The sequence below is a fragment of the Schistocerca gregaria genome, chromosome X (genome assembly GCF_023897955.1).
Source record: "Schistocerca gregaria isolate iqSchGreg1 chromosome X, iqSchGreg1.2, whole genome shotgun sequence".
In the NCBI taxonomy this organism is placed as follows: Eukaryota; Metazoa; Arthropoda; class Insecta; order Orthoptera; family Acrididae; genus Schistocerca; species Schistocerca gregaria.
The window spans coordinates 816,108,794-816,130,275 of NC_064931.1; the positions used below are offsets into that span (position 1 = coordinate 816,108,794).

Here is a 21,482-nt window from a genome sequence, read left to right on the forward strand (position 1 = left end):
CGCTGGACGCAACGATGTGTCGCACTTAAACACACTATAGCTAAGAAACTTGTGGACTCTCTTTCTTGTAGAACTGAAGCCATTGTCAAGGCTAGAGGTGGTGTTAAGATGTTATGTTATGTCATGTTAACCCCAGTGGTCCGCAACCTCACGACGACTACCGCAGTCCACTTTACCCCTCCACCGCCCCACGCCGAACCCAGGGTTATTATGCGGTTCGGCCCCCGGTGGACCCCCCATGGAACGTCTGACACCAGGAGAGTGTAACTCCTATGTTTGCGTGGTAGAGTAATGGTGGTGTACCCGTACGTGGAGAGCTTGTTTGCGGAGCAATCGCAGACATAGTGTAGTTGAGGCGGAATAAGGGGAACCAGCCCGCATTGGCCGAGGCAGATGGAAAACCGCCTAAAAACCGTCCACAGACTGCCCGGCTTACCCGACCTCGACACAAATCCGCCGGGCCGACTCGTGCCGGGGACTGGCGCTCCTTCCCGCCCGGAAACCCGTGCATCAGACCGCACGGCCAACCGGGCTGGCTGGTGTTATGATACTGCCTACTAAGGTTCCTTTTGAGGAGTTGGAAGGGCAGTACCGATGTGCGCGGGCTTGATGGTGTTGAGCGCCGCCTCGGCCTCCTCGAGCGCGGGCTTGGCAGCCTCCAGCTTCTCCTCGGCGCGCGCCTTCTCAGCCGTGATGAGCCCCACCAGCGCCTCAGCCTTCTCCTTCACCTTCTGCACCTGGTTCTTCACCGTCTCCGCTTGCATGGCGCGATCCGTCACCTCCATCAGCACCTGAAATCACATAAATGCCACAGTGTGGCGAGTTAGAAAATTACTGATCCAATCACTGCATTGCATCAAAATTTACACGCACGTCTTAAACTCTGGTTTTAAATAACGGACTTGGTTCACAATTAAAATCGAGAGATTCAGTTGTCGCACACATACACTGCTGAGTCCTTCGGAAAATACGGAACACAGTCATACATAGAAGAGCGCCAAGCTGCAAACTGCTCAGGTGCAACTGAGATGACGGTAGCCTCCAACTGAGGAAGCTCAAGGCAAGACCTAATTTACGCTTCCGTCTTACTTAACAAAAATAGTTCCCAAGTGGATGGCCAATTGTCAAACATGGATGTAAACTGACACACGGTACCACGCAGACAACATCCGTACAGTATCAACAAAGTATCAGCAGTGCCTCAAAACAGCAAGACTCATCCATAGCTGCCGCAGAGAAGCGCCAACTGGACGTATTACAAATGACCGCAGTTATTGTTCACTGGATTCGGGACTAGACCAGAGTTAAAGTCAGACCAGTGAAATAGAAAAATGGTATATTGTCACGCACCCTCTTCGCACTACGGCTAAGTAATGTAAAGTTCCTATTAATAATCTGTTTTGCCGTCATTCGTGTAGCTGTTGCCTAACCCAATTTTGCCCTGTGACGAAGCTGTATAGTTGTTGCGTACAAGCAAGCCATCTCATAACAGAAACTACTTTCTGCCGATGGGGTCTCTCTTTATGCTGCAAAAATATGTTTGATGCCAAGTGTATTTCGTGAATATAACACAAACTCTTTGGCTCTGCATGACGGCATAGTTACTGACTTAATGACAAACACAGCCAACTTTGTTTCAAAATTACTCCCTTACATTACTCTAAGCGAAGGAAAAATAGACATCAGAAAGTAACACATTCCTTTGCTATTCCTAACATATCATGACAAAATCACTCCTCTGCATATTTTGTTGGATTTACGTCTCAGGCATTTGACACACCATCTCGAAGCACGCGCACGTGTACTCTCTCTCTCTCTCTCTCTCTCTCTCTCTCTCTCTCTCTCTCTCTCTCACACACACACACACACACACGCACACACACACACACACACACACACACACACACACACACACACTCACATAATATAGCTGCATTCATGGTATCACGGGACTGAGACTTGACTGCAGGTCGCATGGATGTCACATTTCACTGACATCGCCATCAGCTTCCAGCCACTAGTATCCCCCACTCCTGCAGTCTGCACTCAAGCAATTTTCATGAAGCACTAGAGCACCCACGTTACCTGCCCTCCGCACCCGTGACGTCACGATGCTGTAGCTAATGTATATGAAGTGCTGCAAATGTTGCTTAAAATTTCTATCCACGCAAAAAGTGTATAAGTATTGATCTACCCACACTGATCAGCCTGAACATCATGACCACCTACCTAATAACTGGTATGTCCACCTTTGGCACGGCTAACAGAGGCGACGTACCGCTGGAGGGAGTTGGCACCACATCTGCACACACAAATCACCTGATTCCCGTTAATTCCGAGGAGTGGGGCGATGAGCTCTGAGGCCACATTCAAACATATCTCAGTTGTGTTCGACCAGGTTCAGATCTGATGAGTTGGGAGCCAGCACAACAATTGGAACTAACTCTCCACTGTGTTCCTCATACTACTGGCCTTGTGAAATGGCGCATTATCTTGTCTAAAAATGCCACTGCCGTTGGGGAACATGATCGTCATGAAGGCGTGTACTTGGTCTCCAATCAGTGTACGATACTCCTTGGCTGTCATGGTGCCATGCACGAGCTCCACTGGACCCATGGATGGCCACGTGTTCCCCAGAGCATAATGGAGCCGCCGCCAGCTTGCCTCTATCCTGCTGTACACGTGTCAAGGAGCTTTTCTCCTGGAAGGCGGTGTATTCGCGCCCTCCCATCTGCGAGATGAAGAAGGTATCGGGATTCATCAGACCATGCAACGCTCTGACACTTCGCCAACGTCCAGCGCCGATGGTCACGTGCCAATTTCAGTCATAGTCACCGATATCGTGGTGTTGACATTTGCACGTGCAGGGGAGGCTGCGGAGGCCCATCGTTAGGAGTGTCTGGGGCACCATCTGTTCAGAGACTCTTGTACTCTGCCAAACATTAAAGAATAATGTTAGTTCCACCACATTTCGCCACCTGTCCTGTTTTACTAGTCTGTACAACCTAAGATGTCCTATATCTGTAACGAGGGATGGCTGCCAAACCGCTCGACGTCTGGACGTGGTTTCACCTTGGCTTCGCCACGTGTTAAAAACACTCACAGTAGCACTCCTCGAACACCTTGTAAGTCGTGCAGTTTCCAAAATGATCGTGCTGAGCCGCTGGGCCATTACTATCCGTCCTCGTTCAAGCTCAGGTGGATTGCACGCCTTCCCCATTCTATACACAGACAACACACTCACTCATACTACATGCACTGTACATGTGTCTGATTACCAGTCATTCGTCGCCAGGTAACGCCGCTATCGTCTGGTTGGGTTTATATCGATAGTAGGTCGGTGGCCAAAAGGTTCTGGCTGATCAGTGGAGGGTGTAGGATTTTTAAAATATCCATGCACAGCACTATCTGGCTGCATTTGTGTCTTGACAATGACAACGCTTGATGAAGACGTCGACAGCAAGTATTTTTTTTAAAAAAGATCTACCAATCTTATTCCACGCTGCTAAGCATTAAATTTTCTATATTAAATTACTTTATTTTTTGTCCACTGCACGATGTGGTGGGAGGGCTGACGATGAAGATAATGAAGCAAACTTAGTGCTGTTGCTGGGAGATTCTAGAAACGGTTATCAGAATATTGTCAGCAATTATGTAAATATTGCCTAAATAAGTGTATACCAGTTCTCACAGCGATCGGCAGCCACCTTTAGTTCTGAGGCTCTTATCACTCATGTCACCTAAATGGCCTAACCATACGAGTACAGATGTACATAAAATTACAGTAATGGTAGCAAAGGTCGCAAAAATATATTTACAGCGATCGATAAATAGTTCAACCGGTTGTTAAGAAACATTAAAGGATACGGATGTCAAGACATGTATCAACACTCCCTGCTGCGAGGCAATGTAGTTGTTAACGCCGACGGTGATGAAAAGGGAAGAAGCAAATAAGCTTTACAAATGATGTGTGTTTTTCTTGCAGACGAGCTGAAGTTATTGCAGTAGCAGTCACCTTACGTGGACATAATGCTGTTCAAACAAACTTACTGAACACCAGTTTGTGTAAGCGTGTCAGTTTCAGTTTGATATCGAATCCGGTGGCAGTCCAGAGATGAAATAGTCGACTGAAGGATAATATCCTCTATATGACTTCTGATTCTAGTAGGGTATATGTCTTGGAGTAGACCTGGAATATCAGACTGATTTGCATGACGAGCGCAGTGACTTGCCATTCTGTCCGGATCGCCTAGTCCCGTCAAATATTCCGTCACCAAACTGGTGACAATGCTGGGGTTAAGCACATCTACACTACAGAAACCGCTAGCAGTGTCTCAGGTTGGAAATCTGACTTCTTTCACCAGTGTCCCTGGCTGAAAGATTATATGGATTTAAATACCGAACGAGGACTCTCGGGACGTGTGATCTTGAAAAAGATTTTTATAAATTAATGAATAATCAAGTTTTTAGCAAAACCATGGAGAATGTTAAAAACCATCGTTTATTCATTTTGATTTCAGTTGGGATGGGCGTTATGGTGCGAGAGATTGCGTCACCAGGCCAAATCTTAAGCGAGCGACAGTCTTCAACGAAGGACTAGTAGCAGGGAAGATGGCTAAGGTTTCAGTGGAGTTCACGAAGACTGTCTATGTCGGTACGTGTGTTCCTGAGCTCTTCCAACTCTACATGTATCGATTCCATTCAAAGTTTGCAAAACCAAACTTCACTTATGTCAAGCTACTTTAAACGGATACAGACAGTTTCTTCTACTTGGTAAAATGCCGCGATCCATGTGACGTAATTAAGCGTAATCTCAAGGAATTCGACTCGTCTCGATTTGCGGCAAGTAATCCCTACGGCATAGCTCCTCACAACAAGGTTTTCGGCTCGATGAAAGACAAGGCGAATGGCTCATAGATTGTGGAGTTTGTAGGCTCAGATCTAAGATGTATGGATATAGTGTAGATGTACATGCAGCTCAGAGATGGGCTGCGGGCGTGCGTAATGCGACCTCACAGGCTCTCACGATCGAAGGCTATAAGGAGTTTCTGTTTTCTGATGATGAGACTCTTCATGTTGTTGTTGTCTTCAGTCCAGAGACTGGTTTGATGCAGCTCTCCATGCTACTCTATCCTGTGCAAGCTTCTTCATCTCCCAGTACCTACTGCAACCTACATCCTTCTGAATCTGCGTAGTGTATTCATCTCTTGGCCTCCCCCTACGATTTTTACCCTCCACGCTGCCCTCCAATCCTAAATTTGTGATCCCTTGATGCCTAAGAACATGTCCTACCAACCGGTCCCTTCTTCTTGTCAAGTTGTGCCACAAACTCCTCTTCTACCCAATTCTGTTCAACACCTCCTCATTAGCTTTGTGATCTACCAATCTAATCTTCAGCATTCTTCTGTAACACCACATTTCGAAAGCTTCTATTATCTTCTTGTCCAAACTATTTATCGTCCATGTTTCACTCCCATACATGGCTACACTCTATACAAATACTTTCAGAAACGACTTCCTGACACTTAAATCTATACTTGATGTTAACAAATTTCTCTTCTTCAGAGACGCTTTCCTTGCTATTGCCAGTCTACATTTTATATCCTATCTACTTCGACCATCATCAGTTATTTTGCTCCCCATATAGCAAAACTCCTTTACTACTTTAAATGTCTCATTTCCTAATCTAATTCCCTTAGCATCATCCGACTTAATTCGACTAAATTCCATTATCCTTATTTTGCTTTTGTTGATGTTCATCTTATATCCTCATTTCAAGAAACTGTCCATTCCGTTCAACTGCTCTTCCAAGTCCTTTGCTATCTCTGACAGAATTACAATGTCATCGGCGAACCTCAACGTTTTTATGTCTTCTCCATGGACTTTAATACCCACTCCGAATTTTTCTTTTGTTTCCTTTACTGCTTACTCAATATACAGATTGAATAACATAGGGGACAGGCTACAACCCTGTCTCACTCCCTTCTCAACCGCTGCTTCCCTTTCATGCATTTCCACTCTTATAACTGCCATCTGGTTTCTGTACAAATTGTAAACAGCCTTTCGTTCCCTGTATTTTACCCCTGCCACTTTTAGAATATGAAAGAGAGTATTCCAGTCAACATTTTTAAAAGCTTTCTCTAAGTCCACAAATTCTAGAACTGTAGGTTTGCCTTTCCTTAATCTATTTTTTAAGATAAGTCGTAGGGTCAGTATTGCCTCACGTATTCCAACATGTCTGCGGAATCCAAACTGATCTTCACCGAGGTCGGCTTCTACCAGTTTTTCCATTCGCCTGTAAAGAATTCGCGTTAGTCCAGAATGAGATTTTCACTCTGCAGCGGAGTGTGCGCTGATATGAAACTGCCTGGCAGATTAAAACTGTGTGCCCGACCGAGACTCGAACTCGGGATCTTTGCCTTTCGCGGGCAAGTGCTCTACCATCTGAGCTACCGAAGCACGACTCACGCCCGGTACTCACAGCTTTACTTCTACCGGGCGTGCTAGTTCTGCATGGTTCGCAGAAGAGCTTCTGTAAAGTTTGGAAGGTAGGAGACGAGGTACTGGCAGAAGTAAAGCTGTGAGTACCGGGCGTGAGTCGTGCTTCGGTAGCTCAGATGGTAGAGCACTTGCCCGCGAAAGGCAAGGGTCCCGAGTTTGAGTCTCGGTCGGGCACACAGTTTTAATCTGCCAGGAAGTTTCATATCAGCGCACACTCCGCTGCAGAGTGAAAATCTCATTCTGGAAACATCCCCAAGGCTGTGGTTAAGCCGTGTCTCCGCAATATCCTTTCCTTCAGGAGTGCTAGTTCTGCATGGTTGGCAGAAGAGCTTTTGTAAAGTTTGGAAGGTAGGAGACGAGGTACTGGCAGAAGTAAAGCTGTGAGTACCGGGCGTGAGTCGTGCTTCGGTAGCTCAGATGGTAGAGCACTTGCCCGCGAAAGGCAAAGGTCCCGAGTTTGAGTCTCGGTCGGGCACACAGTTTTAATCTGCCAGGAAGTTTCATATCAGCGCACACTCCGCTGCAGAGTGAAAATCTCATTCTGGAAACATCCCCAAGGCTGTGGTTAAGCCATGTCTCCGCAATATCCTTTCCTTCAGGAGTGCTAGTTCTGCATGGTTCGCAGAAGAGCTTCTGTAAAGTTTGGAAGGTAGGAGACGAGGTACTGGCAGAAGTAAAGTTGTGAGTACCAGGCGTGAGTCGTGCTTCGGTATCTCAGATGGTAGAGCACTTGCCTGCGAAAGGCAAAGGTCCCGAGTTCGAGTCTCGGTCGGGCACACAGTTTTAATCTGCCAGGAAGTTTCAATTCGCGTTAGTATTTTGCAGTTGTAACTTATTAAACTGATAGTTTGGTAATTTTCACATCTGTCAACATCTGCTTTCTTTGGGATTGGAATTGTTATATTCTTCTTGAAGTCTGAGGGTACTTCGCCTGTCTCGTACATCTTGCTCACCAGATGGTTGACTTTTGTCAGGACTGGCTCTCCCAAGGCCGTCAGTAGTTCCAATGGAATGTTGTCTACTCCCGGGGCCTTGTTTCGACTCAGGTCTTTCAGTGCTCTGTCAAACTCTTCATGCAGTATCGTATCTCCCATTTCATCTTCATCTACATCCTCTTCCATTTCCATATTATAGTCCTCAAGTGACTCTTCATATGCTGCAGCAAATAGTCTTTCGGTAGCAGGGCCATCAGGTACATACTGCATTGCACGGTCTGTCACGTCATGACAGCAAACTTTTCTTCTGTGCAGATGGGATTTAGATGGGATTGGAACGATACCGTTCTCACACTATTCTCTTGAATGTTTTGTGTGTGTGTGTGTGTGTGTGTGTGTGTGTGTGTGTGTGGTTGTTCACTTACTGCTGCCAGTCGATATACACCGTAAATATTGTAAATAATTAAATCATTCTTCTCCTCTCCTAGTATAATGTATATCTGCAGTTGTAAATATTGTGTAGTTGATCGGTAGGTGTTATGTATATAAAATCATTCTGCTTTCATGCAATCTCTCTCTCTCTCTCTCTCTTTTTTAATATACACTCCTGGAAATGGAAAAAAGAACACACTGAGACCGGTGTGTCAGACCCACCATACTTGCTGCGGACACTGCGAGAGGGCTGTACAAGCAATGATCACACGCACGGCACAGCGGACACACCAGGAACCGCGGTGTTGGCCGTCGAATTGCGCTAGCTGCGCAGCATTTGTGCACCGCCGCCGTCAGTGTCAGCCAGTTTGCCGTGGCATACGGAGCTCCATCGCAGTCTTTAACTCTGGTAGCATGCCGCGACAGCGTGGACGTGAACCGTATGTGCAGTTGACGGACTTTGAGCGAGGGCGTATAGTGGGCATGCGGGAGGCCGGGTGGACGTACCGCCGAATTGCTCAACACGTGGGGCGTGAGGTCTCCACAGTACATCGATGTTGTCGCCAGTGGTCGGCGGAAGGTGCACGTGCCCGTCGACCTGGGACCGGACCGCAGCGACGCACGGATGCAAGCCAAGACCGTAGGATCTTACGCAGTGCCGTAGGGGACCGCACCGCCACTTCCCAGCAAATTAGGGACACTGTTGCTCCTGGGGTATCGGCGAGGACCATTCGCAACCGTCTCCATGAAGCTGGGCTACGGTCCCGCACACCGTTAGGCCGTCTTCCGCTCACGCCCCAACATCGTGCAGCCCGCCTCCAGTGGTGTCGCGACAGGCGTGAGTGGAGGGACGAATGGAGACGTGTCGTCTTCAGCGATGAGAGTCGCTTCTGCGTTGGTGCCTATGATGGTCGTATGCGTGTTTGGCGCCGTGCAGGTGAGCGCCACAATCAGGACTGAATACGACCGAGGCATAAAGGGACAACATCCGGCATCATGGTGTGGGGAGCGATCTCCTACACTGGCCGTACACCTCTGGTGATCGTCGAGGGGACACTGAATAGTGTACGGTACATCCAAACCGTCATCGAACCCATCGTTCTACCATTCCTAGACCGGCAAAGGGAACTTGCTGTTCCAACAGGACAATGCACGTCCGCATGTATCCCGTGCCACCGAACGTGCTCTAGAAGGTGTAAGTCAACTACCCTGGCCAGCAAGATCTCCGGATCTGTCCCCCTTTGAGCATGTTTGGGACTGGATGAAGCGTCGTCTCACGCGGTCTGCACGTCCAGCACGAACGCTGGTCCAACTGAGGAGCCAGGTGGAAATGGCATGGCAAGCCGTTCCACAGGACTACATCCAGCATCTCTACGATCGTCTCCATGGGAGAATAGCAGCCAGCATTGCTGCGAAAGGTGGATATACACTGTACTAGTGCCGACATTGTGCATGCTCTGTTGCCTGTGTCTATGTGCCTGTGGTTCTGTCAGTGTGATCATGTGATGTATCTGACCCCAGGATGTGTCAATAAAGTTTCCCCTTCCTGGGACAATGAATTCACGGTGTTCTTATTTCAATTTCCAGGAGTGTAAATGTGCTATATTGGTGTTAATATTATTTGATCCTTTCACCATTTGAGTTATTGTATTGTTGAAGTAAATAAGAACAACTTTATATACGACTTTTGCTATTTTATACACAATCATTCAGATTTATAGAAGGATCCAAAAAATTGTTTTTACATGTTTTGAATCCAGCCTTAATCGTATTCAGTCCTATAGGTGCAATGATGTACATGGGCTTTCCTCCAGTAAATTCATCTTCCACTAATTTTATAGTTACAGGTCCAACACTTACAAACTTTGGTACAGAAGGAATACATGCATTGATGCAGTGCGCCATTTGATAAATATTTACACTGTTATTCCGTAAGCACTCAACAAATTCAAAGCACGCTCCTCTCACATATTGACGCCAACGATACAATCTATCAGTGACAATTGATAATGCACCATACAGTATTTCAGTTTATAATGAACTGCTACATCGCAAAGAAAAATTAATTAACTTGACCTTTGGCTTTGACACAGATAAGGCAGGTACTACGTTTAAACTCTATTTTTTGCCTAGATACATAGATTTTAAAATTTTGACCTGTCTAACACACACATCAAAAAGAGTTTTGCACCACCTCAGTTCCTAGAACTCCTGAAGATAGAAGTTGACTGGGGATATTATATCACAGAAACAGTCCTTGTGACTGATCAGAGATGTCACTAAACCCGCTCAAAGAAGTAAACAACCATGCCTGAGCAGCGCTTATTAGACGGATAGCGTCCGACAGCCGATCAGTTCCAGTCATTCCACCAGGAAGGAGGTACACAACTCATGTTGTCTGTAGTTCAACCATGGCTCTACGGTCGATACTGTGGTTAGATCGCGTCCGCATTGTTACTTTGTGCCAGGAAGGGCTCTCAACAAGGGAAGTGTCCAGACGTCTCGGAGTGAACCAAAGTGACGTTGTTCGGACATACGGGAGCTTCGGAGACGAACTGTCGATGACATGCCTCGCACAGGCCGCCCAAGGGCTATTACTGCAGTGGATGGCCGCTACCTACGGATTATGGCTCGGAGAAACCCTGACAGCAACGCCACGATGTTGAATAATACTTTTCGTGCAGCCACAGGACGTCGTGTTACGACTCAAGCTGTGCGCATTAGGCTGCATGATGCGCAACTTCACTCCCGAAGTCCATGACGATGTCCATCTTCGCAACCACGATACCATGCACCGAGGTACAGATGGGCCCAACAACATGCCGAATGGATCGCTCAGGATTGGCATCACATTCTCTTCGCCGATGAGTGTCGCATATGCCTTCAACTAGACAATCGTCGGATACGTGTTTGAGGCAACCTGGTCAGGCTGAACGCCTTAGACACACCGTCCAACGAGTGCAGCAGTGCAGTTTTCTGATGTTTTGGGTGGCATTATGTGGGGCTGACGTACGCCACTGGTGGTCATGGAAGGTGTCTGTACGATATGTTAATGTCATTCTCTGACCGATAGTGCAATCATATCGACAGCATACTGACCAGCCATTCGTCTTCAGGGACGGCAATTCGCGCCCCCCATCGTGTACATCTTGTGAATGACTTCCTTCACGATAACGCCATCGCTTGACTAGAGTGGTCAGCATGTTCTCCAGACAGGAACCCTATCGAACATGCCTGGGATAGACTGAGCAGGGCTGTTTATAGGCGACGTGACCAACCAACCACTGTGAGGGATCTACCCCGAATCGCCGTTGAGGAGTGGTACAATCTGAACCAACAGTGCCTTGATGAACTTGTGGATAGTATGCCACGACGAATACAGGCATGCATCAGTGCAAGATGACGTGCTACTGGGTATTAGAGGTACGGGCGTGTACAGCAATCTGGACCACCACCTCTGAAGGTCTCGCTGTACGGTGGTACAACATGCAATGTGTGGTTTTCATGAGTAATAAAAATGGCGGAAATGATATTTATGTTGATCTCTGTTGCAATTTTCTGTAGAGGTTCCGGAATTGTCGGAACCGTGGTTACGCAAAACTTTTCTTGATGTGTGTATCAGGAATTTCTTTCAAGAAAACTATCAAAAATAATCAAATCTAGCAATTCTTATACATGTGACAATGTTGAGAAAGAGGGAAGAAAAAGGAGAAAGATCGGATGTAGCTATCTTGATTCAGGTGTCGAAGTAAGTGTGTGGAAGATTACAAGTTACTTCTAATTTCGTTAATTTGTTTTTCAACTAAGTTCCGAGACTGCTTTTAATATAAATTAACTATGTTACTCACCCTCTCCGCTTTCTGCGAGGCCTGTGCGAGCTCTTGTTCCATGACAGCCAAGTCGCACTTCAAGATCTCCACAGACTGAGATGCCTCGTCCAGCTTGGCTAGACCCGTATCCATTCTTCTCGCGCCTTCACCTAGCTCCCATTGCTTTTGTTTATAAATGTTCTTATATCCTCCAATGAAGTTGAGATACGACTTTGGAGTGACATGTGTTGCTCGGCGAAATCTGTATCAGAAAATGTCCGAGTATTTAAACAGATTATGATTAATAAAAGCGCTGAAGTACGAATTCCTTAAGCGAGAAAATTAGTATAAAATACAAATGTACCGTCTAACGTAACATTAGATTTATGATGCGACCATAATAATACCTGAAAAATCTACATCTTCCCTTAATTAGATCTATGAGAAAAGGTATTCTGCTCAGTTTCACAGGTCTCAAGCTTAAATCTTTGCCTGTTGTGTGGTAACTATTACAATATACAGGAAAAACGTTAAGCTGATGCAGACTGTGAAAAAAATGAGTTTAAAAGCAGTTAAGTGGAAGGTAAAATATTTTAGTCAGTGCTTTGGATAAACCGATAGTAGGTGGTAGATGTAGACATATACGTAAGAATTACTGAAAGCATTGGTTGTTCTTCTCAGATCGAATGTCTTGAAGCTGATCAGGTGGTCATAACGTTTTGGCTAATTGGTGTAGTTTTAATCTTATTATCTGCAATATGTCAGGACGTGCATACTTCTGGACATTTTAATGGCTTTCCTTAAAATTCTACAGCATTTTTGGTACAGTGCGAGTAATTTCAGATCTTGAAATATTTTTGCCCGTATATAAATTTACATCTTTCCCTTATGTTAGATTTCAATTCCCTTAGTTATCCATGCCTTGCTTCTTTTTTTTAAACGATTTTATCGACAACATTTTAGGAAAACTACTTTCAAATATTGATACAAATTTGCTGGAGCATAGACTACATATGACATTAGCATCTCTTGCTATATATGCTCCATCCCATATAATAATTTTAGCTTTGCCTTAAATCACTGAACGCCGTTCTCAGTAACAAGCCTCACTGCTTTGCAATAACAAGCCTCACAGCTGTAAGGCGCTACATTGTTTATTTCCGTTAACTGTGCATCAGGATCAGATAATCCATTAACAACTTGGTACACATTAGTTGTTTCACCCTCAACAAACTCTATAAAAATGTTATCAATCGGGGTCCTGCTTTCTTGTTGTGTACGAGTTGGAAAATTCACTACTGAAATCAGATTGAAACAATCAAATAATGATTCCAGTTCGTTTTTTTCTGTCTGCATCTTTTAAGAAACTAACATCGAAATTTCAACATATTATTATCTGTTTCTTCTTGTCTGACAGGTAAGTCAAAAATACACATCGATTTCTTATAAACAGCTCACAGTTTTATAGAGTGGATCTGTAAACTGTTACAGTTTCCAGAGACATAGTCTGCAGTAACAGCTCACAAGCACATGCCTCTAGATTCTGATCTACACAAAAACTTTTGGTTTCAATATTTCTGACTTTGTGTCCTACTCTTACATAAGTTACAACTCCTCCTTTTTCCATGTTGACTGTACACGAAAATGATGCTGGTCTGTAATTCCTGATATTTAACTTCATATGTGCGGTTACATGGAGTCCAGAGAGGCACAGATCATCTATTACTTTAGAATATTCCAGATCATCTAAACATACGAAAATCTCAACTGTGTAGTTTATCAGTCACATAGTGTTCTGTCGAAAGAGACTATTTTTACTTTTCTGGAACCTTTTATGTATATTATGTCTCTGATCTGTTGTAATTTCATTCAAAAATGTCTGTCTATACCCAACTATAGCCTAAAAAGTATGCTACTCTAACTCCAGTAATCACAGGAATTTTGTCTTGTGTGCTTGTGGCCTCCCTACACTTTTTTCAAGACGCCCAGCTAATTTATCCTTCCTCCTTCTACTCTGGTGCTGGGCATGGCTTCTGTATTCTCATTTCCAAGCTGAAACCACAGGCACAGCAAAAAAATAAAACTGACATGTGTATTAAGTCAGTGCTGGTCATGTCACTGCAAAACCTCCACAAACCCTACAAGAGTGCGTGCTGTTGCTGCACCTATTTTCTCCAGATCACGTTCAATAGTATACTCTAAATTGTTAGCCAGGCTGACTCCTACTTCTCCTACTGTAAGTAGCTGATTGTCTTCATCAAAATCTCGGTATAAGGCCCCTACATCGTCTGGTTAAGTTTGGCTCTCGGTTTCACGATGAATGTGACCTGGTATTCTACACTTAAATTTTCCTGCAGCATTTCGCCTAAACCCCTCTCGTTATGTGGAAGAAGCGTGTTACTGAGCTTCTCAAACAATTAACTTCGCTTGCTTTTGCTCTTATTATAAATGCTAGTCTTGAAAACAAATGAATGAACCACCTGACGTATTTTGCACATTTCATCTCAGCAATATCTTACGGAATAATTTTCTGGGGCAGCTGGTCACTTCGAATGAAAGTATTGATTGCACAAAAGTGAGCACTACGAATTATACATAGTGTTCACACGCGGGCGTCATGTAGGAATGTCTTCAATGAGAGGCATTTTAACTGCGCCATCACAATACATATATTATTGCTAATGAAAATTGTGATACATAATCCATCACAATTAAAAACGATATTTATTGCCCAGTATTGAAGCCATTAGTGGTTCAGAGAGGAGTTCAGTATGCAGGAACAAAAATGTTTCCATTGGCCCTTATTTAAATCTCTTAGCCTGTAAAACAATCTAGTTATTAAGTGTAGTTGCAGGAATAGGACTAAAACATAATATTATTAAAAAGGGAAACACTTTCTAATGTTCTGCAAAACTATATTTATTTAGCTATGAACCAGCTTTCGGCATCTCAAGCCATCTTCAGGTGATAACTGAATGTCACTAACACAGATAAACATGATGTGCGACCTACAAAAATATTATCTGTGCAGAATATACAAAATTGACAAATTGTTTACACACAAAAAATTACAATAATTACATTAACTAAGAAAGGGGCAAACAAAGTGTTTATGTGAAGATAAATTCAACAAGTGAAGAGAAAGAAGATGTATTTACAGTTTGAACCTAGTATTTGTTACGAAAAGTTAATTTAACAAAAGGGAAAGTGAAAATTGAGTCTGATAATTTAGTACTAGATGGGCGTTCTGTGTCATATGTTTGTTGATTTCCAGTATTTACAGTAGGGTCATCTTTCCATTTTTCTTGCCAAAATGTAAAAACCTCACATTCTACACTGTATGAATGGCTTTGTGCTATAAGATGATCAACAAAGTCTGAATATTTCTTCCTGAATTGCCAGCTTCTCTCACGTTCACTTAGTCTAAGTGCCACAGCTCTGTCAGACTGAGCAATATATACCTCTTCACATTGCTTGCAAATGATTTTCCATAAACACCATTTTGTGCCAAGGATTGCAGTTTGTATTTAATTTTGAATGAAATTGTGGTCTGTTATTAGTATTACGAAATGTAGATTTGTAGTTGCAAGAATTTTAACTATTTTCAAGACTGTATGAAATGTTTCCAGCATATGGAATTTTGCTTGAGGCTTTGTAGCTATTGAGTGATTACTGTTGGCCATCGTGCAGAAGTAGTGTAGTAATTTTATTCATTTTTTTGTAGAATATTATAAATAAAGATAGAGCTATAGCCATAACAGGAAGGGATTTGTTTGAGGGTTTGTAGTTTATGTTGAAAGGCTGATTTGGATAATGGAACAGATATGAGGCATTGTATTATTGAATGAAATGCTGTATGTTTGTAACTGTGCGGATGCTGGGAGCATGCAGGGATTACATTATCAGTGGACATGAATTTTTATTAAGGTCCAACAAATTTACAGAAGTGCCTTCCAGGTTCATTGTAAACTGAATTTTCTAATGTTGTGAGTTTAAATGTCGTAGTAATGTTTCTAACTGTCTAGTGGTCTTGGTCCAGGAAACAGCACATCATCAACATATCTGAACCAGTACTCAATTTTGCAGTTCAGTCGAGTAGGATGTTTTGGTAGATTCTAGCTCAGTTGTAGCTCACTGCCTCACTCATACCTCATGAGCTACCTCACTAAAACTTTCATAGAACCTACCAAAACATCCTATTATAATCCACTCTTCTGGTCTAGCCCACCTAAGAAAATTAATAACAATGAATATTTTTTTGTATCATGTTCACCAATTTAAAAAAAAATAATATTTTCATAGAAATGGTGAACTTAAAAAAATATAATTTTTATATTTTGTGATATAAGGTAAACATAAGATAATAAAATTTAATATTGTTTTGTAAAAGGTAAATCTACAAAAATAAATAAAAGGCATTATGGTGACTGTAAGAAATCTATCTATTCTTTACCTAAAATTTTCCCAGCTACTAGATTTTTATGAGCTGTTGTTTGTATATGTATTTTGAGATAAAACTTATAGTTTTACCACATTCCACATATAACTTAAATTTTCTGATGTCTCAGTGCACATTCTTTACAAATGTAACGAAATCCATCTTTTCGATACTTAATTTTATAAAAAGTGTTAATGTTCTTTTTCTCTAGACAGTCACACTGCTTTAGAAGCTTGGTATTGTCCATTTAAAGATTATAATATTTAATAGGAAAATTAAAAAGTCATTCTTAAAACTGCAAAACAATCACCACATTGCCCTTTTTGGACTCCTCTGTCCCAAACCGATGATTTTTACGATTTGTCTGGAATGTAAGAAATAGGAAATATGGTACATCAAATTCCAATGAGTTATAGTAACCTGTGATACTTAGTTCAAAATTTTTATAACCACTCAATCCTACAACTTCTACAGTTTGTGGTTCATACGGCGATATTGGAATTTTTGGACTTTTCAGAAGATTTTCTCATTGTTCTAACTCGTAATTTAGTTCTTATTTAACAACTGGTACACAAATTTCCACTGATTCTATTACAGTCTTTCCTTCCTCGGAAGTGTATTTTTAATTTCAATTCCAGCATCATTATAATCAAGCCATCTAAGAATTGCATCTCCAGAACTAAAAGACCTTGTAAAAATTACTATTAAATCTCCTTTCCACATAATTTGTTTATAAACTTTAAAAAATCCAAGCACTGATAATGGATAAAGTGCTTTATTTTTCTTACTCTTTATGTTTACATTATTAAGACTATGCCCTTCCAAGCTTATTTTATCAGTAACAGATGAAGTCAAATATAACACAGGTGTTGATAAAATAAGAGGATGTTCAATTCTAGACAAACTATTATTTCCTTTCTTTATGGTCACAAAATCAAACAGTTTTGCTGCATAGTTACCAATTAATTTTTTATTGGATTTTATATAAAATGTTGGATAATCTGATCATGATACATCTGGATTAGCTACAAGAGCTCTAAAGTTTATGTATACTTGTGCATGATTCGAGTGAAGCCATCAATCTCCAGTTTTTATTATAACTTCTTTAGCCTTGTGAGATCCAGTTAAATTATATTTTGCTTTCTCATTCATTGGGAATGAGTAAAACTGACAACTCTCAATTTTATTCATGATTTGTTAGGGACAAAATTTATTAACACATTTTTAAAAATGTACCATTAAGTTCAACCAGATTTTCACTTTCATCAGTCACAGTAATTTACAAATATTAAAAGGGATAAGAAATAGGAATTTCTACAGGATAATGTGGTTCATAAATTGTTGGTCTTCCAAATCCAAATTCTGCTTTTGGTTTAAATGGAGAAATAATATTAGTTTCTCTTTGAAAATGATCAGTAAGTTTAACAAAAATTCCATCATCCAAATTAAAATTTACATCAGTTAATTCAAATGAAATAATTGCAGGATCAATATTTAGCAACAGGTTTTTATTAGCTTCAATAATTTGATTGTTGAATCCTAATATACTACCAACACCATCTTTTATATTGATGTATAATTTTACATCACTTTCAGTAACTACCCTATTTAAAATGTCATCTTCTTGAATATGAATATTTGGATTTTTTGAAAGAATAAATTTTTCTACGCTTTTTAAACTACATTGAACAGCAGGAACTTTTATTGTTTCTCAATCAAGATAAAGGTCATTGTTTATCGATGTAATATTTGGAGTTAAAAAAGTCAAATAAAAACCAACTAATGAAACACTTTTATAAGATTCTTTTATTGGAATAGTTTTTCTATTTTTAACAATAGATGATTTATCACTTGACCTATCTATTTACAATTAAAAAATTTATTAAATAAGTGAAACTTAGTCAATCCTTATGTCATACAGATTGGGAACCAAGAACAAGAACACCAGAAAAGAAACCAAAAAATAAACATGATAAACTTTCAACAAATTCTATACAATGTGCAATTATAAGAGCAAGAGATTGTGAGAAAACAACATTATTAATCGACAATTATATTCATTATTATGGTTAAATTTTGTATGTTTATTCAAAAAGGTTAGATCAGCCAAAAATCAAGAATTTATAAAAAGTTGTTAAAAACTGAAGGCAAGCACAATGAAAAAAATACTACATTTATCGAAAATAATGAAGAAGTACTTCTGTTAGATCAATGTCTTGATAATTCAGTTGAGTTTATTCTTGAAAATCGGGATATAGAATATTTTATTAGAGGAAGACATAAAGGAATAGATTGTTTATATTTAGCTCAAACTTATTCAAAAATACCAAAAACAATTAGTCAGAAATAATTTATATTGTTAAAATATTTTCTGACAAGGTGACAGAAATTTAAATCATATTCATCATGAGTTTATTGGTTGTCACTTAAAGTTTGATGATTGCAAAGAAATGTGTGGTAAATGCAGGAATGATTAATTTGGATTTCATATGATACGCATGACTAAAAAACCGAATGAAGGTAAGTTCAGAAATAAAATATAGAATTTCATAACAACATAAACGTTAAACATAAACATAAACGTTAGACATTATAAATATTTAATTAATGTATTTTCATCTTTAATAAATGTCTGCAAAATACGATGCAGATACTGTTAAAGCGATAAACGAAATAGAAAGAAAGCAGAAGAATTGAAACAAGAATTCAAGCTTTGGGAAAAACAACCACAAAAAGAATATGCAAATATAAAAAAGATCAACCAGTTAATGATGCTATTGAACAAGTAAAACAAGGAATTGAAGGATTAGGTGATAATGTTTTGAAAGCTACTGAAGAAACTAGAGAAGTTGAAAAGCAAATGGTTACTTATTCTCATTATCAGTTAAAAGAATTTAATGATATACCACCAATTATACAATATGAAAGTCCACAGCATGACTATACTTAAAGTGAATCATAAATGCAAGATTTGTATGGACAAGAGAGAAAAAAGGGTAAAAATGTGAAAAAATGTAAGTGAAAGTATGTTAGAGAAAATTAATCAAAGTGAAGGCAAAGTTTTTGGATTAAGACCTGTTGGCAGATTTAAATTGATGAAAATTGCCAGTAAAATTTTATGGAGCTAAATTAATTATTGGTGATAGGACATATGATGGTACAGATGTATCAATAAATCCTTTAACTAAAAAACAGATAATGATGAACGATTATATTATTTACAAATAAATTATGTACTAAATTTTCATATATATTATACCATTCAGGAGCATTATATTCTGATACTAATCCAAAAAATAAGAAAATAAATATAAATATTTTATAAAGGAAATTGTTGATGACATTTTTCCAGCTTTGAGGCAAAAAATTTAGACCATTCATTGCAAAAATTTGGTGAAGGCTTTATAAAAAAATACAGAGAAAAACCAGTAGAATATATTTGGATGAATGATGTCCATCAGTTAATTGACAGATTAACAGTTATTCATGGTTGAGAATTAACTCGAAATATAAATTATTGTAATGAAAAAGTTGAAATAATGCACATGTTAGCCAACAAATTTAGTGGTATTATTATTAATAATCAAAAGGAATTCCATATTTGACTAGATTTTTGAATAATTTTCAACATACATTTTGGAAAAGTGAAAAACATGATAAAGGATTAGTAACTTATGTTGTAAATAATTTACCAATGCCAGAAATGCATGTACTAAGATATTCATACTGTGGGCATTGACTAAAGAAAGATTAGCACATTGTGATCCAGGGAAAAATAAATTAGATGAAGCTTCACCTTAAAGATTTAGAATCTTGACATGAAGCTGATAAAGTACTTCAATTAGCTGCAAAAGAAAGAATGCATGCATGTGATGTTTCAATAGGAGGAAAATTAGCAGTGACTGAAGTTAGAGGAATTATGTATGGAAAACGAAAATCAGGAATGGGTATCGATGTGGACGAAAATGGCTGTGCATTGTAAAAATATTAATTGTTACAAATTTTTAATCTATATAAATGAATAGTTTTTCAATTGATGATACTTTGCTACCAAGGGGTAATACTAAATCAGTATCAATTAAAATGAAATAAATGATGAATCGTTACATAGTATTGAACGATTTTTAACTGAAGCAGGAAAGAGAAAGAAAGAGAAAAAAAAAAACAGGAGACAATTTACTTATTACATTGGGAATTCCTGTTGCGAAAAAGTATAGTAACCCTCTATCCAAATTTGAAATAGGAGAATTAATTAAAAAATTAAAAATTTAATATTTTCATAACATATTTACAATTGGGAATTTCAAAAATAAATAAAGGATATAAATATATGTTAACTGTGATAGACGATTTTTCAAAATTTGCTTGGGAAATTCCAGTTAAACATAAAACAGGTAGGAATGTAGCTGAGGCTTTTGAAAAAAAATTGTTGTTAGAAAACCAAGACATTTACAAAGAGACAATGGAAAAGCAATTTTATAATAAAGATTTTGAGAATAGATGAAAAAATATGACATTAATCATTGATAAACTTTTACAGAACTAAAAGCATCTGGTGCTGAAAGATTTGGAAAACATTTTCTCTTCTAGCAAATTATAAATGAGTTGAACTAATTTCGAAATTAGTTGACGATTATAGTAATAGAAAACAGTCAACTATAATAATGACTCCCAGGGATGTAAATAAGGAAACGCAAAAAAATCTTTTTGAATACTGTTTACCTAACAAATTTGGAAACCACTAATGCTAGTGGTAGAATAATGTCTGCTTTAGCTGATGCTAAATTTAAAAAAGGCATTAAAATTAGAATCAGTAAAATGAAACGGGATATACAGCGACTTAGCCAACAGAAATTTTTCAAATTGAAGATGTTATTCTTTCAAATCCTATCACGTATAAACTGATGTATTTAAATGGTAAACAAGTAAAATGAAGTTTTTATGAGTATGAATTAGAGAAAACAAAATAGCCTGTTGTATATCTAACTGAAAAGGGTTTGAGAAAGAAAGGAAATTAAGTTTATGTTAAATTGTTAGTACTTGATAATTCACATAATAGTTGGATAAAGAAAGATAAAATTGTTTTATAAATATTAAAATAAAATTTCATATATAAATGTACCCAAAAGTATAAATATTAAAATTAGGGTTTTCATTCTTTCTTGCCGTAGATTATTCTGATGAAGATGAAATCGCTAAACTCATAAATCAATTAACAGATGAAAATGTAAAGTATTCGAACAGTTACAATATTTGTATTTTTTATTAATACTCTAAATGGCAATTTTTTGTGTAATGTTTATTTTTAAAATATTGGCTATATCTTCCCATATCTTTATCTTCCCATTAATTTTATACCTCTTTGAT

At 39.5% G+C, this 21,482-nt stretch overlaps 1 protein-coding gene across 1 annotated transcript in view; it reads right to left on the minus strand.

Annotated features, from left to right (window-relative positions):
• Positions 1-21,482, minus strand: part of LOC126298335 (dynein axonemal heavy chain 5) — a gene marked incomplete at its 5' end in the record, with an annotated part of 791,472 nt that overhangs the window by 194,626 nt on the left and 575,364 nt on the right. Inside the window, 2 exons of the mRNA XM_049989632.1 lie at positions 593-791; positions 11,717-11,939. Coding sequence (XP_049845589.1) covers positions 593-791; positions 11,717-11,939 — 422 coding nt within the window. The remainder of the gene's footprint in view (positions 1-592; positions 792-11,716; positions 11,940-21,482) is intronic.